Source organism: Photinus pyralis, unplaced genomic scaffold (assembly GCF_008802855.1).
Source record: "Photinus pyralis isolate 1611_PpyrPB1 unplaced genomic scaffold, Ppyr1.3 Ppyr1.4_LG1, whole genome shotgun sequence".
Lineage (NCBI taxonomy): Eukaryota > Metazoa > Arthropoda > Insecta > Coleoptera > Lampyridae > Photinus > Photinus pyralis.
The window spans coordinates 52,826,684-52,842,122 of record NW_022170249.1 but is presented as its reverse complement, the minus strand read 5'-3'; the positions used below and the strand labels follow the sequence as shown (position 1 = coordinate 52,842,122).

General features: G+C 35.5%; 1 protein-coding gene across 1 annotated transcript; it reads right to left on the bottom strand.

Annotated features, from left to right (window-relative positions):
• Nucleotides 1-7,171: 7,171 nt before the first annotated feature.
• LOC116159444 lies at nt 7,172-8,468 on the bottom strand. The gene is made up of 6 exons (XM_031472411.1): nt 8,349-8,468; nt 8,185-8,287; nt 8,001-8,129; nt 7,709-7,941; nt 7,495-7,654; nt 7,172-7,434 (listed from the first exon to the last, which is right to left on the bottom strand). The coding sequence occupies exons 3-6, from the start codon at nt 8,083-8,085 to the stop codon at nt 7,328-7,330; spliced, it is 585 nt and encodes a 194-aa protein (XP_031328271.1). The 5' UTR covers nt 8,086-8,129; nt 8,185-8,287; nt 8,349-8,468; the 3' UTR covers nt 7,172-7,327.
• Between the last annotated feature and the right edge of the window lie 6,971 nt (nt 8,469-15,439).

Sequence of the window (15,439 nt, the reverse complement as noted above, 5' to 3'; positions counted from 1 at the left end):
AAGTGACAAGAGAAAAGTTGCAAAATTACTTTATTACGTTCCAAGTAAACATTTAGAAAGTGCTCACTGTTCTCTGTCTACAGGAGTTTCGCTATCAAAACAGAAGGAGCTACTTTTGTCAACATTTTAATTGAACACTCGTTAACAGTCACCTTGCACACCATTGTCTCTTAAGGATATGAGTAAATTTAGTCTGTACTAAACTAACCTGTCCATGGTTGTTTAAGAATCGATCCACGTGACAGTTACTTTGTTACGTAACGCCGCGGGAACTCTCATTTAATAGAATTTATGAGACTGGATACCGTAACTAGTAACTACGTGTTAAACCAATTTGCCTTTCGAATGAACCTTGAGGTCTCTTGGAAGTGCTCATGTATATGTATTTTGCATATATATTACTAACGTCCTAGTTAATCTTAAAAAACAAATTTTATGTATTTGTCTTCACGTGGCCAGTTTCATTACACAGCAAACAAGGACTTTTCGACAAATTACAATTCTTTTCTGTTTGTCGGTGTGAGAGTTACATATAAGCAAACGTAAAATAAACCATTAAACGAGCCATCCTGATCACAAAATCTAAAAGTAAACTTTTTTCGCTGCGCTCACGCTTTATAGTCTATTGCAGACCGTGCAACAGCAGAATGCCACCATTTAAGCATACTTAGGGGTTTCAGTTATTTTGTTTACATTCATTTGTCATTAATATACTGTTGTGTAAATTACGCCATGCGGACGGTATCGGCACCTATAGTAATGATGGCTCACCCTGTATTAGTTGAATTTCAATTTTTTTAAGGTTAAATGTGGTCGCTAATTTAGATTGAAAACAATTTCGATCATATCATTTGAATTCGAGGAAATCTTGTTTTGTATCAGAATATCTTGATGTGTAATTTTGTTTATTTATTGTTCAGTGAAATTACGTTAACAAAAATTAAGGACATATGGAAATAATTGCGTCGTGTTATTTTATCTAATTTTAAATATGGTCTTGCGATAAGAAGTTCGTTGTCTCTGAGTAAAAGCTAATTAAGTTAAAGATAAGCAAGTGTTTTTTTGCGAATGTTAACACAGGAGCGAAGGAATATAAGGGAAGGGTGGTTGAATAGGCAGAGCAGGCCGGAAACGGGTAATGTTGTGCACTTGACCAGGCAAATTCCGGCTCCGAAGCCTTGCGTGTATAAATTTTCAGTTCCAGATGACGGATAGGTTTCAGTGACAACGCGAAACCCTTGTCTCCCAATTATAATGTCCTTGGTTTCTTATTTCGCCATTCCGAACTTCCAAGACGGAAGCAATTCTTCGAAAGCGGTTTAATTTACACACCGCAACTTAAAGGGCTTTTCCTATATGAATGGGGCAATAATTTCATTTGGATTTTAAATCCTCAAATAAATTCCAATTCAACATCAATTCAACATCAATTTAAGACATACAAGGGTCAATTACAAAATACACAATTAAACGTGATGCATTACAACCTACTTCAAATATAGCGCAATGAAACGTTTTGCAACTTGGACCTCAACGATTTCGTGGTTACAATTTATTTACTTGTTCGCTTACCCTTTAAGTAACACTTCGCACTGTTCTCGGTTGAAAATAAATCGGCCGTTCATTAGTTTTCACTACACGACAAAGTTTCTTTGTGGCATCGAGTTTTTTTCCTACCGCTTTTACATTCTCCTCTTCTCTGCTCATCATGGTCGGATCTCCAGCAACATGTTCAACTTCTGTTACATTTGTTGACTTCAAATCGGGAGGTCTGAATAAACCGGAAAAGATTAGTCTGAATCATCAGTTACAAAAATATCATCTTCATCTGAATCATCTTCCTAAATAATCACATATCTAAAACAAATTCTGTTGGTATGCTCTACTGTGCGTTTTCACATATTAAGTGTAACTGCATCAATGGCTTGTTGCCACATATCTAAACAATTTTCTCTGCCATAACCTTCCTCGCCATTGTGTCGGTTATAATGTTGTCTGCAAATTCACCATATATATTAGGAGAGAGAGGGAGAGGGAGGGGAGGGGAGGGGAGGAGGGAGGGGGAGAGGGAGAGGAGAGGGAGAGGGAAGAGGGAGAAGGGAGAAGGGAGAGGGAGAGGGAGAGGGAGAGGGAGGGAGAGGAGAGGGAGAGGGAGAGGGAGAAGGGAGAGGGGAGAGAGAGAGAGAGAGAGAGAGAGAGAAGAGAGAGAGAGAGAGAGAGAGAGAGAGAGAGAGAGAGAGAGAGAGAGAGTAAATCTTTATTTCCATGTATCACAACGGAGCACAAACAAAAAGTATAGCTTACGTAACAGAAAATTTTCTTACGTGACACATGGCAGGTACCTCCGAGCAATGCTGTGTTGAGGTTACCTTCTATAAAAAATATAACACAGTAACATATCAGTTGCAGGAACTACAATAGATACACTCTATAGAATAAGCAATTGATTTAAACATAAGTTGGATGTATTTAAAAAAAAATAATAAAAATAAAAATGTTAATTCATAAGTGCTTTTTAAGTGACGTAGAGGAAATCAATTTTTAGTCAAAAGTTTTTCTATTTCATCAAAATTTAATGTAAACAGCCAATTTTTTAAATTCTTTAAGAACTTGGTCAAGTTGTTTGCGTTACTAACTTCAAGAGGCAGCTTATTGAAAAACGATAAAGTGGTGTAACTGTAAAATCTTTTAAATGCCTCACACGTGGGTTTTAAAAGTGCTACACGATTTAATTTCCTCAGTCTTGCCGAGTGAACCTCCTCATTTGCAGTTTTTTGGCCGCCTCTCATATAAAAAATGCGCAGGACTCTATATACATACAAATGTCTGATAGGGAGTTCCCGCAGCAATGTAAAATAAGGAAACGAATGCTCATTTCTTCTGATTTGAAAAATTTGTCTTATAACTCTCTTTTGAGATATAAGAAGTGGTTGGATTAATGATTGATATACTCCCCCCCAGCAGCTTAGCCCATATTCCAGTTTGCTGTTTATCAATGCGAAATAAACAGATTTTAATACTTCCATTGGACAGACAAACTTTAGGAGGTAAAATTTCCTTAGTGACATATAAGTATATTTTTTAACTGATTGTATATGTTCCTTCCAGGTGCAATTCTTGTCTAGGATTAACCCTAAGTATTTTATTTTCTCTACCTGTTCAATTAATACACACTTACTACAATTAATATCCTCGGTCGAACCACTCAAACATTTTTTGCATTTAAAATATACATCCTCATTTATATGCTCTTTGTGTCGTAGCGAGAAATAGACCAGTTTAGTTTTGGAACTTAATGCTAGCTTATTTACAGTAAACCATGTTTTTAGTTTGTTCAGATCTGATTGAATATTACTTTTTAGTGTACTAAAGTTACTAGCCGAATAGCTTAACGCAGTGTCATCTGCAAAACAAGTCACTGTACCCTGAAAATTCCCCAAACACAATTCATTTATGTATAAAATAAATAATGTTGGTGCAAGGACCGAACCTTGCGGTACTCCCGACGACATCGGCAGAAGAGAACTTGTTTCGTTTTTTATTTTTACACATTGATTTCTTTCAGTTAAAAAACTTTTAAACCAAGTTTTGGCAACACCTCGAATTCCTACAGCCTCCAGTTTAGCTAATAAGATATTATGATCAACAGAGTCGAATGCCTTGGTAATATCGATAAACAAACCAGCCGTATTTAATTTTGAATTGATTCCATTGTATATTTTGGTACAAAACGATAGTAAGGCGTCCTCGGTAGATTTTTTCCCAATAAATCCATATTGGTTTGAACTTAAACAATTTTTTGAATTCAAAAACTTAAGCAGCCTAGATTTAACTAGCTTTTCCAATATTTTCGCAAAGACAGATAGCAGTGAAATGGGCCTATAATTGTTCAACTCTGTTGAATCTCCTTTTTTATGTAACGGAATTACAACAGCTGTCTTTAATTTGGAAGGGAATTCCCCTGTTTCAAAACTTAGATTAAAAATATACGAGAGTACTGAACTAATATACTCTTTGGACATTTTGATGGTTCGGGATGAGATTCCATCAATACCAGGTGATTTATTGACATTTAAATTATTTATAATATCGGAGACTTCAAATTTACAGGTGGGCAAGAGAAAGAAAGAGTTACTGACATGTATTGAAGGGAAAGTCTCTTTGTATGCGCACATATTAAAACCATCAAATGAGTCAAGATTTTCCAAAAGCCTGCCTACAACCACAGACAAAATTTAATCTGTGCTACAACAGTGGTGAAAAAGTGATTGAATTCTTCTGCAATTTCTAGGTTGTCATATATCAATATGTTTGGTTTTTCATTTTTCATAATACAGTCAATGCTCTTTTTTTCAATCCTTTGACCTAAGATGGCATTTACAGTTTGCCATTGTTTTTTGGTGTCACCCTTGTTGGTTTCAAAAAGTTTATAATAATAGTTGCTTTTTTGAGTTTGAATATTTTGTTTCAGCTTTAAGGAGACTGACTGAAAGCACTGTTTTAATTTTAAATTTTCAGGATTTTTCTTTAATTTTTTATACAACAGATTTCTATGTTTCAGTCTCTCACAAAGCTCAAACGTCATCCATGGCTTCAGCAACTTAACTCCTGATTTTTTTGTTTGAGTAAAGGTTGACTTGTCAATAATATCTTTATAGGATACTAAAAATTTGTCAAATGCCTCAGAAGCATTATTGCTAGCGAAGACAGAGGTCCACTCTTCTTTGCTTAATAACGAATGCATTTGTTTATAGTCTGTCTTATATTGAGCTTGGGTGTTATTGAATTGATTTGTATTTTTGTAGTTATCAAGAAGAAAGGAACACATAATTACATCGTGGTCACTTCTACCAGACTCTAAAACATATGAGTCGGACAGAAGATTATCTCGGGTTCTCAAGTACATGTGGTCTAAACATCGGTTTCCCCTAGTTGGTGTGTTAATCAGTTGCTCAAAACCATAACTGCTCATTAATAGTTGGTAGTTGTCTACAATTGTCGATGCCTCCAGAATGCAGAGATTGACATCACCAATAAAAAGTAGATTTTTCTCCTTAGATTTTAATAATTCTTCATTTAATTGGCTCAAAAACATATTTACATGAAAAGCGTGAAGACGATAGACTGCAATTATAGACAGAGCTATTTGACAGTCAATGTGAACTGTTAACTTAATTGCGTCCGCAGTTGTCATTGTCAGTGAATTTGCTCTTACTGCGTATTTTTTTAACACGAAAACTATCACCCCTCCTGCCCTATATGCCATGAGATTGATAAAGAAATGGTAGAGAGGCAACTTAGTATCACATGTCCATTTTCTAATGCCACCTTATCAGCAGCCTACCGTTTTGAAGGGTTGTTGCTGAAATAACAAATTTTTAGTCTCGAAACTAAAAGTATTACTACGAATAAACCATGCAGCATGGAATTTAAGGGAACAAACCTTGAAACAATCTCCAGCAATTCTACTTTTAATGGATCATTGAGAAACTCAAAATTTTTGTGATGTGGCTATGCCTGTAGTTGTGCTTTAGTCCAAGAAGAATTTGGAAGTTTTCCAGTAAGCTACTGTGATAACTTTAGCGTTGTATATAATAATCAACGATGGTTCTTTTAAATTTGGTAGCAAATGGTCTCCTAATCACTTACAAAAACTGTCCTTGTTTATTTCCCCGTAGTAATCTGATCTGGATCATTTGCTTTTGAAGCAAATAACGGTCACACACGTGTCACTTTAATTGCACTAGAGACTGGGTTCGTTGTAATTACAGATGTAAAATTGACTCTTTGATGGTGGAAAAACTCTTTTAACGGGAACACCTCAAAGAAAGCATTCACATTAGCGATAACTGCTCGATGAACACAACATTTCGACTAACTTCTTCGTAAAACGTGAAACACGCTTAACGATTCACTTTAAACGAGGGAATAAAATTCCTTTAAACGCTCTCTATCTACCTTCTACAAGAACTTACAATTGGCCGGAGTAACTGTCTTGCAACAAATACGATTAAATACGGCCGACTGCCATACACCAAAAGCCTCCACTAACACAAAAAGCCTAACAAAAGAACTTGACCAAAGACACAGATCAACAAGCACCCACATACCAACAGGCTTCGTTTAACGTCCGTCTCTTCTATTTAAAACCTGCTTTCCTTTCCGTTTACCTCCAATTGCGTCCTCGATAAAACCGCACCTGTGGTTTTACGGCGAAAAACATCTGCTTATGTACAAACATAATTATCTTTACGAAGCGCAGCTCTTATCGCAATGACCGGAGTTAACACGCAAATATTTCCAACTGTCCCTTATCTTTCCACACGTAATTCAACTTTTCGATAAAATAAAACAAAGTAAAGCGATTATTTAAACAAAGGTCCAAAATCTCCGATACAAAACACATTTGCACAACAATATACAGCAGAAAAGGTGGCATACGAGAAGTTTTACGACTTTATACGAGAAGATTTATTCTAATCTAAGGGTACAGCCTTAAAGTTTTCTACTTTGAGACTTATTTCTTACTTTGGTGCTACAAAGAGAAATTTTCGCTATGAAATAACCCAGATAGCACAAGGACATACAGTGGACGTCCAAGAGACGTCTGTATTGATCACTTTTCCGTCCATAGCCTGTCCACAATTGGTCCAGTTATGAGATTTTTTTGGTCCAAAATTAGTCTTTTTGTCAACAAATTGGACGTCCACATTACATACATTTTGTACGTACATAATACATTATATTAGGTCATACCATGTACATACTTTCAGTATGTACAATGTATATTCAGTATGGACCGAAGCTGGAGGTCATGTTTGATTGCTGCTGCCGACTGATCTATGGTCAGTATACTAAAGCGGTTGCCTCAGTGAAAGCAGTTTGTAAATGCCTGGCGTAATTCCAAATGTAAAAAAATGAATCGCATAGTTATTAGCTGATTTGTGTGTTGTATGTCAAATTGATTAGCTAATATGATATGGGTTTAATTTTTTTTACATTCAGAGCTACGTCACATTTCTATAAACTTCTGCGAATGAGGCAACCGTTTTAGTAAACAGACCGTGTCCTGTCTGGCGTTTTCCCTCAAAACTGAAGAGTCGAATGCTGAAGCATTATGCTTCCCATTGTTTGTTGAATATAGAAATTATTGTTTTTAGTTAACTTGATATGGAACAAGAAATTAAGAAATTTTATTTTAACTGTTACATACAAATTCAAAATAAATCTTATATAGATGTAGTGTTGGGTGAAAACTAAAAACAATATATTTTAAATATGAATTAATTTATTTTAAAAGTTAGGTCGAAAGAAGATAAAAGTAGACTTATTCTTTTTCATTTTTTGCCCTCTCTGCAGCTCTTTTAAGCCATTTCGAGATCTCCACCTCTACATCCTTGACAGTAGCTTGTTTATGAAGATGCATAGCAGATTCTACAAGAAATGTTATATAGTATAATTAGGTATTTATACCTTATGCAGCACAAAATGTACCTATCAACAAATTATTCATCTTAAGAATTTTAAAAGATTCTTTCTGTCGCTTTCCCAAGTAGCTGAACTTTGATGCGAAGCTATTTGTAATTAATGTTCTCCCAGCCCTATAAATAAAGTCATACAAATGCTTCCCTCCTAATTGAGATACTTCATGAACCTACAATTAATAATGCAATGTATATAAATTTGCAGCAATTCAAGAACTACTCACTGCTTTTTTAAATGCTTTCTCATTTTCAATGAAGTAAGCTTCAAATTCTTTTAGCTTCTCGACACCATCAATGGGTAGGTTAAATTTAAGGAAAATGGATTCCGCATCTCCTGTTTCTACGTCAACCTGATGGTTTCTCAATAATACAGTCTCCATTTTAATTAAACTTTCCTTTATGTCCGTTACTACCAGCTGTAATAACTCTTGCTTTCTTGTGAGCCTTAACAATAGGTCTGCAATAGTAATCATAAACCAGTGGAGTACAAAAGAAAAAACTTATTTTAGCACTTACTATAAACATCTTTAACTCCAATTTCTTTTTGATTTGGTGTTTCTAGTGTATGGACAACGGTTTTGTCACAATTTTTGTCAAGCATAGGCTGTTGTACTTCGATATAAGTACGTTGTTGATCATTGCGCACTTGAAAAGTGTTTGCATTTATTTTTTTAAATTATAGGATATATTATAGGAATACCTTTTTGAGTTTTTCTACAAATTGGAGATGTAATCCTGAAAATTACCGCCAACAAATTTGAGGTTACGTACAAAATAAACCGCGAAAATACTTCATACAACGCCTGCAACAAATTATTTAAATTCATTCCTCATTTTAACTACTTGCAATTATTATTTGTTTACCTGTAAAAGTGTAATCCATAAAATAACTACACTACAACAAAACAAAGCATTAAACAAATGGAACCTGTAAAACACGTAACGGGACGAGTGTCGAGTTCTACCAACTACGAAAAAATTAGCCGCCGCTACCAACAGTGTAAACTGTAAACGCGAATAGTAACACTGAACGAACGGTGTTGTACCAACATAGGACGTCTTAACACGTACGTACGATGGATGTACAAATTTGGTAATAAGTCTTACGCAACAACAATAACTCATAAATGGACGTACACGGTACATACGTGTACCTTACGTACATGGAACGTGTGCTGTTGTACGTATGATGGAAGTACATATTTAGTCCAAGGACGTATGTACTAATAACAGCTTAATAACGGACGTACATAAAACGAACTGTGCTATCTGGGAAGCAAGAAGTTTGACTCATCTTTAAAGTTTGTTAATATTAAGTGTATAAAATAATTATCTACTGTCGCTGATCTGAAGCTGTTTGTATTGGGTAAGATGGGTACACTTATACATGAAGTCCTGAACAAAACTAACCTACCTTACTTACCTAAAAATTTAGGTAAGAATTATACCATGTTATAAAATGTGATTGGATATTTTCACCGATAAGACGCAAAGATACCCATCCCATGGGTGGTGGAAGGTGAAATTTTATTAACCTGAACATATAGGCGGGATTTAGTGCATTTCAAGAGAAATTCAGTAATTAAACAAAGGGTAATCATAAACTTTTTAAATTGTATAGTTTTTAACAGAACATGCTACAGACATCGGTATATAGGAAAATTAAAAAAACACTTGTTTGAAGTTTTTTACTATTTAACTAAAATGTAATTAACATTTCACATAATGCAATATACCGGTATGATTTAATCTAACTAGTTATAAAATTTGAACACTTCCTTTTATAGAATCAAACTTATGATTGTATGAAATTTACGTTTTTTACAACTTTAAATAATTTTTGACAAAAAGGTACAGCTCCAATTCAAATTTCCTTTTTAAGAAACATTCATAGAAGTAACTGCTGTAATATACCTTAAAATTAATCCGATCACATCAACTTGATTTTAGTACGGCAGACCCTTAAGGTGACTCCGTCGCACTACTGTCTGCTCAGTAGCGCTGCACTGCGTCCCGTCCCGCAGCGCGCCTAGGCAGTGCTACTAAATCGCCCAGTGTGAAGAGGTACAAAGCGTTATAAGTCGCATATCTCGCGGATGTACTGTTTTGCAACACCAATTAATGGCCATACCTGGTTTGTACACTAAAAGCTTCATTATAACTACTTCGGATGGGAAACAACACTTCTAGCTCAGTTTTTTTTAAATAAATAAACAATGCTTCTAATCTAAGATTTTTTATCCAACACCTCTATGTTATCCAGTCATTATCATGACGAAATTAAACGAGTAAGGTATAATATAACCCACTAATGAGTTATGGACGTAAATTAACTCACTAGCAAGATAAAGTACAGGAACATTCTTTTATTAATTATTCTGACAAAATCAACACAAAAATCTAATTTAAATTCACATTGATATTGAAATTAAAGGAAATCGTTTTCTTCTTCGATGTTGCCTTGGAATCATGAAGTATGTCGGAAGAATTTTCAACAGAAACACAATCCATTTCATTCGAGAAGGAAGTCGAGGCTAACGGAATATCAACGACTTTTTTTTTTGGCGCCTCCTTGAATCCTTTTGGCTATATCGATTTTGTTGTTGACTGAATCTTGGATATAGCCTTCGGCCACCGTGGACGATTTCCATCCACCGTGGCGTTTCCAGTGTTGTTATATCGGCTCCTGCGTTTGCCAGAAGAGTTGCAGACGCACGTCTCATGCTGTGTCCAGTATATGAGTGGGCTTCGGGTAGGTTCAAGAAGGAAGCAACTGCCTGGGGTACCTTAGATATGGTATTTATACCAACTGCCTGGATAGTGAGTGCATTTCTCTTTCTGGTAATTCACGAAAAATCTGCGGTGTGGAACGTTCTTGGGTCTCAAAGAAACATATTTCCTGTACAGCTCCAGAATGTTTATAGAGAATCCTTCTGTCATGATAGTAAAACTTCGTGACACAACTGTCAGTTTGGTGATTTCATCACAACGACAGGCACCTGATATCCCCATTACCAATGCAACCTAGAGAAATACAAAACACATGAACATAAAGCTAATATATAAAGAAATTATGAATCGGTACCTTTATCATCAAGTATTTACTATCAGGTGCCTGTGTCAAAAACTTCTCTACATGTTCTCTTTCCAAAGTCTTCGCCTTTTTAGGTTTGTGAGTCCTTGCTTCATTCTTCAGATAGCTGATCAGTTTTCCATATTTTGATATGTCGACATTCTTATATACCTTCAAAGTACTTTTTACCATGGAATATTTCGTCCACATCGAAGAAGGTGCCAATTTTCTTCTGTAATTGTGGAAATAAGTCAGCATGACCTCTTCGTTGACTCCATTCAGACCTTGCTGTTCCCTCCATTCTTCAAACTGGCGGAACTCTTTGTCGTAATTGTCTTTAGATTTTCTTGGCAGCAAACTAAGACATGCTGCCTCAGCCTGTTTCATTACTTCTTCAGGAACAAAAAGGGGTTCTTGCAAATCTGCCATTATTCAGAAAATTTTCTGACTAAATTTTTTGTTGTTTATTATTCCCCATAGCAACGAATTATTGCTTTTGTATTCCATGCACTCTAGCTTTTCGCGGAACACGCAGTTTTTAAGATTTCCACGTTTTAAACCAGCTTGAGGAGGTGTTGGATAAAGTTTTGTATGGTGCACGTGTGTTAATTACAAATAAGTCACTTGAGAAAATAACCCCACTCGGCCTGACGGCCTCGTGGGCTTACTTTTTTCTCGTGTGACTTATTTGTAATATAACACACTTATACCATAAATAACTATTATAATTTGAAAAAATACACATATTCTATATTATTATTTACTGTATGGCGGGCGTCAAAATGGCAGCCATTGCCATTTCATACTTCGCTCAGGTCGTCGCCCAATCTAATTATTCTCATATATTTATGGGTAATCCACGTTGCCGCGTGACTCATAGAGATAATATTCCAGGATTAATAAGATTCCGGGCATATTAAGCATTACAGCTTCTTTATGGTACAATACGTTTTCATAGTTAGGCATAATGGAGATTAGCTGCTGTTAATAAAAAAAAGGGCACCTAGAACACTTTACGCATAATCTCTCTCGTGCATCACTGTAAATGAGAAAGCTGATGGTTGGCAACTGATAACTTCAAAGACACTACAATTTTACATTAATGAATTCTAATGAAAGCACTTGACTGGCGATACGGAAATTTACCTTATTAGTTTCATTTAAATTAACTTGCACGCGAAGTCGACTCATTACACAGTTCCACCGATGCAGGTTTGGTGCTGTTTGCTCGCGAATCAATTTTGTTCATAATTTTTTTCATTTCAACGTTGTCTACTCGCAGTTTTGCGTTAATTGAACTTTTGACCGAGAAGTAATGAACCATTGAACTATTAAAAAGGGGAACACGCAATCCAAACCACCCTAAATTTAATCAATGTTGGCCACTTTGAGAAAGCGGAATTATTTATGGTATACTTTCATGCGGATAAGAATAATCTTAAAGTGGAATCGGCATTTCTAAGTTGTAATATCTACAAATTTAGACCTGAGGAAAATTCGCACTTGCAATAAAGGGGAAATCAGACTGGATCGAAGCTGGCAGAATAACTAAGTGGCGATGTTAGATTATTAGACATACAACTGGCAATATCGACATTTTACCGGAACGGTACATTTACATTATTCTCTTTCTAGCAGAAAATGCGATTGTGGGCAATGGCGGATGTGATTTGATGAAGACACGAAATGTGTGATATTAATTTGTTATAATTTAATAAATCTAGGTAGTTAACTCACGGAAGAGGCAAATTTCATTATGTAAACGTTACATCCACCTGTAACTGTACGACAAACTTTAAGATTTAGCGCAAAATTAAGCTCTAAGTAATTTAGTTTAAGGGGATGTCCTAGTTGGGAAACTAAATAACTTGGTTATCAAGGGACTATAAATCACTATCTGCGTCTAACCTGATAAGGATGATCAGGTGGATTTGTTTTGTTCAAATTTTCCACTCTAGTTTGTTAAATCGCACCAGGTATATCTTCTCGAATCAGAAAGTACCCATATGTGAGTTAAAGATTGCTTTATCAATAGAAGACGCGAGTACTGTTTTACGATAAAAAATGTTGGCCAATAAATAAATACTTAAAAATAAATCCACGTGGTCAACCTTACGAAAACATATGGCATTGGCATTTTGTTTGGGATTAATTGTGTGGCCTTAAAAAAGTGTTGCAAACTAAAATGTTTGGGCCACAGTGTCTGAGATTTGCCCCAATGTTCTTATTTTTCAAATGCAACACTCTGTATATCTTAGAGTCAATTGTTTTTCCTTCTTTTTCCTGATTACAGTAATGTATCACAACTTGCACGAAAGGGGCACTTTCGGTGTGCCATTTTCTTTTCCATGTAAATATTTGTCAATTTCTTATTTTTTTGCAAAATGGGGAGTCAGAGATGGTTTTCTGTTGATATTGCGAACTTCAGTCTTTAATATATTCAACAATCTTCACAAATAATAAATGTACTCTCTATTTCAATGTGAAACATGATTAAAACCTGTTAGAAAAATGTTTTTCGCCCCCGAAAATATGGACATTCATTTCCACAGAAACAGTTTTTCGCGTTTCTTGAATTCGATTTTCACCAATAATTTTTTTAAATCTTCATAGCCCATAACCTTTGCATGGGCACGATTTATTGGTAGGTGTTTCATGAACAACATTGTTTTTATGTTATTATTATTATTATTTCCCCATCCTTGTTATAGTTCATTGATCTCTTGGCTTTGCTCCGGAATCAATTTTGCGTGAATTTTTTTAATTGTGTCAAATTGAAATTTTGGGCAGCTAATTAATTCAAATACCCCACTGTGCGGTGGTTGGCTATTCAGATAATTTGGTTCACGTCTACTAGTGCGACACTAACTTTGTTACTTTTGGATATACGACTAAAAGTTACTGGACCAAAGTTGTAGAGAATTCTTATTCAAATATGTCTGAATAAATTTTTTGTGAGACCAATAGTTTGTCAGATAAACCATAAAAACCATTTGCACCCCTTTTTTCAAGATGGCGGCCGCGGGACAAGGGCTACAACCCCACAAACTTGGATTTAACTAGACTAAGTCCTTCTTGATATTAAAAAATAAAATTGCGTCCTCTGACAAACGCACGCTAAGCCCAAAAAAATGTAACATTTCAATGGACTATACCTATAGTAGTATTTCGTATTCAGCACACATTTTGCAACTGGTAGTGTTCTAAGTTTTTGACCCATGAACAGAACGCTAGGGCGTGATGTTATACGATACGATAGTATTGACTGAAATGGATCAGTGGCTTCCTCAAGGGCTTTAGTACCTAAGTAGGCCATTAATGGTTTGAATTGTTCTCTCAACCGATGCTGAATAAGTTGCACTTGACCTGGTGACCTTAATGCCATATTGTTGGGCGAAGTTGAGGAATTTCCTTGAATTAAATAAGGGTCCGTTATCGGGTATGATTTTTCGGGAAGACTATTGATGACGAATACATTTTTTATAACTCTTTCAGCTGTTTTGCTCAGAAGCTTGTTAACGACAATGAATTTACTAAAGTAGTCAATGATAACTATCAAATTTAGGGCCCTAATGTCTTGAAGTCAATTCCAGTCTTCTGCAACGGATGGTCCGGAACATTGTGTGGTTGTAATGGTTCTCGGGTGTTCGATCTCAAATGTTTTAGGCAACCTATTGCCATATTTTCGATGCCACGGTGAGACCTGGCCAGTGTACGGAATCTTGCGACTAGTTTTGTAGAGATCACTCCTTGATCCGATTTATGCAGCAATTTTAAAAATTCATTCTTAAGGTTTTTTGACCAATATATTATACTTTAAGAGATGAAGGTAAGTTGCACTTATGAGTAGGCCAACTGTTTTGTGCATAATATTTGTGTTTATGAAGGTCATGATTTTTTCGGGTTTTGTGGTGATACTGAATACACCCTTAGGTTTTCCTCCAGGTAGTTTGTATAGATGTGTTCTTTTAAAGGTTCTCTGCATAAGGTTTCGGCAACATATTGGTTTTTTCCTGGTACATATTTTAGATTAAATGAACATCTCAGAAGTCTGTGGACTAATCGTTGTCTCGGTGTCTCATTAAGAAGTTTTTTGAGTAAGTCTATTAAAGGTCGATGGTCGCCCTCTAGTTGAAATTTCTGGCCAAAAGGGTAATAATGTAAATTCTCGCAACAAATACGAGGGCTAGAAGTTCCTTGTGAATGTTATTGTATCTCTGCTGGGTGGGAGTTAACAATACTGGAGCATATTCAATTGAACGCCCTTCTTGCATGGTCACTTGAAATCTTCGACCACCCACCACCGCCAAGCAACCCACGAAATTGCTGCCACACGCTCGGATATGTTACTAGCATAACTATCTTACATCCAAATATCATCAATAATAAAACTGTTGAAAAAAATGTGCCACTAGCTCACCTACTATATCTTTATTCACATAATCTGAATTTCTTGTTCACTATCAAAAATAAGCAAAAGTGAAAGGTAATAATACTAAACCGAATAGGCGCTACTTAGTCTTTAGTAAATTTTACAAGAAAGGTGAGAATAAGTACTTACCAAAAGGGGAAACAAGTCAGATCCTTGTTCTGGTTTTATAAAGCTAATACTTGGTGGGGATAGACCGTAAACAATAATTAACGTCACAATCGAGGGTGATTTAATCAATGATCTCAAAAATATTACAAATAAAAACAAAACAAATATTAATATCAAAACAAGCTTCCGCAGAACATAGCGGAATTGTAATCGTTAAGTGAATATCAAACAAATGTAATAATTACAATTCGATTGTATCGAAAACTAATATGTAATCAAACGTTATATCAAGGAGTCGACGCAAAACAAAAATTACCTTTGAAATTCGGATTGAAACGTTTT

What these genes read in the sequence shown, in the direction of transcription:
- LOC116159444 (XM_031472411.1), bottom strand. Translation starts at nt 8,085, where the DNA reads ATGCTTGACAAAAATTGTGACAAAACCGTTGTCCATACACTAGAAACA. An exon ending in TGGAGTTAAAGATGTTTATA is followed by an intron (nt 7,942 to 8,000) that starts GTAAGTGCTAAA and finishes TTACTATTGCAG; the next exon opens with ACCTATTGTTAAGGCTCACA. An exon ending in AGAAAGCATTTAAAAAAGCA is followed by an intron (nt 7,655 to 7,708) that starts GTGAGTAGTTCT and finishes TATTAATTGTAG; the next exon opens with GTTCATGAAGTATCTCAATT.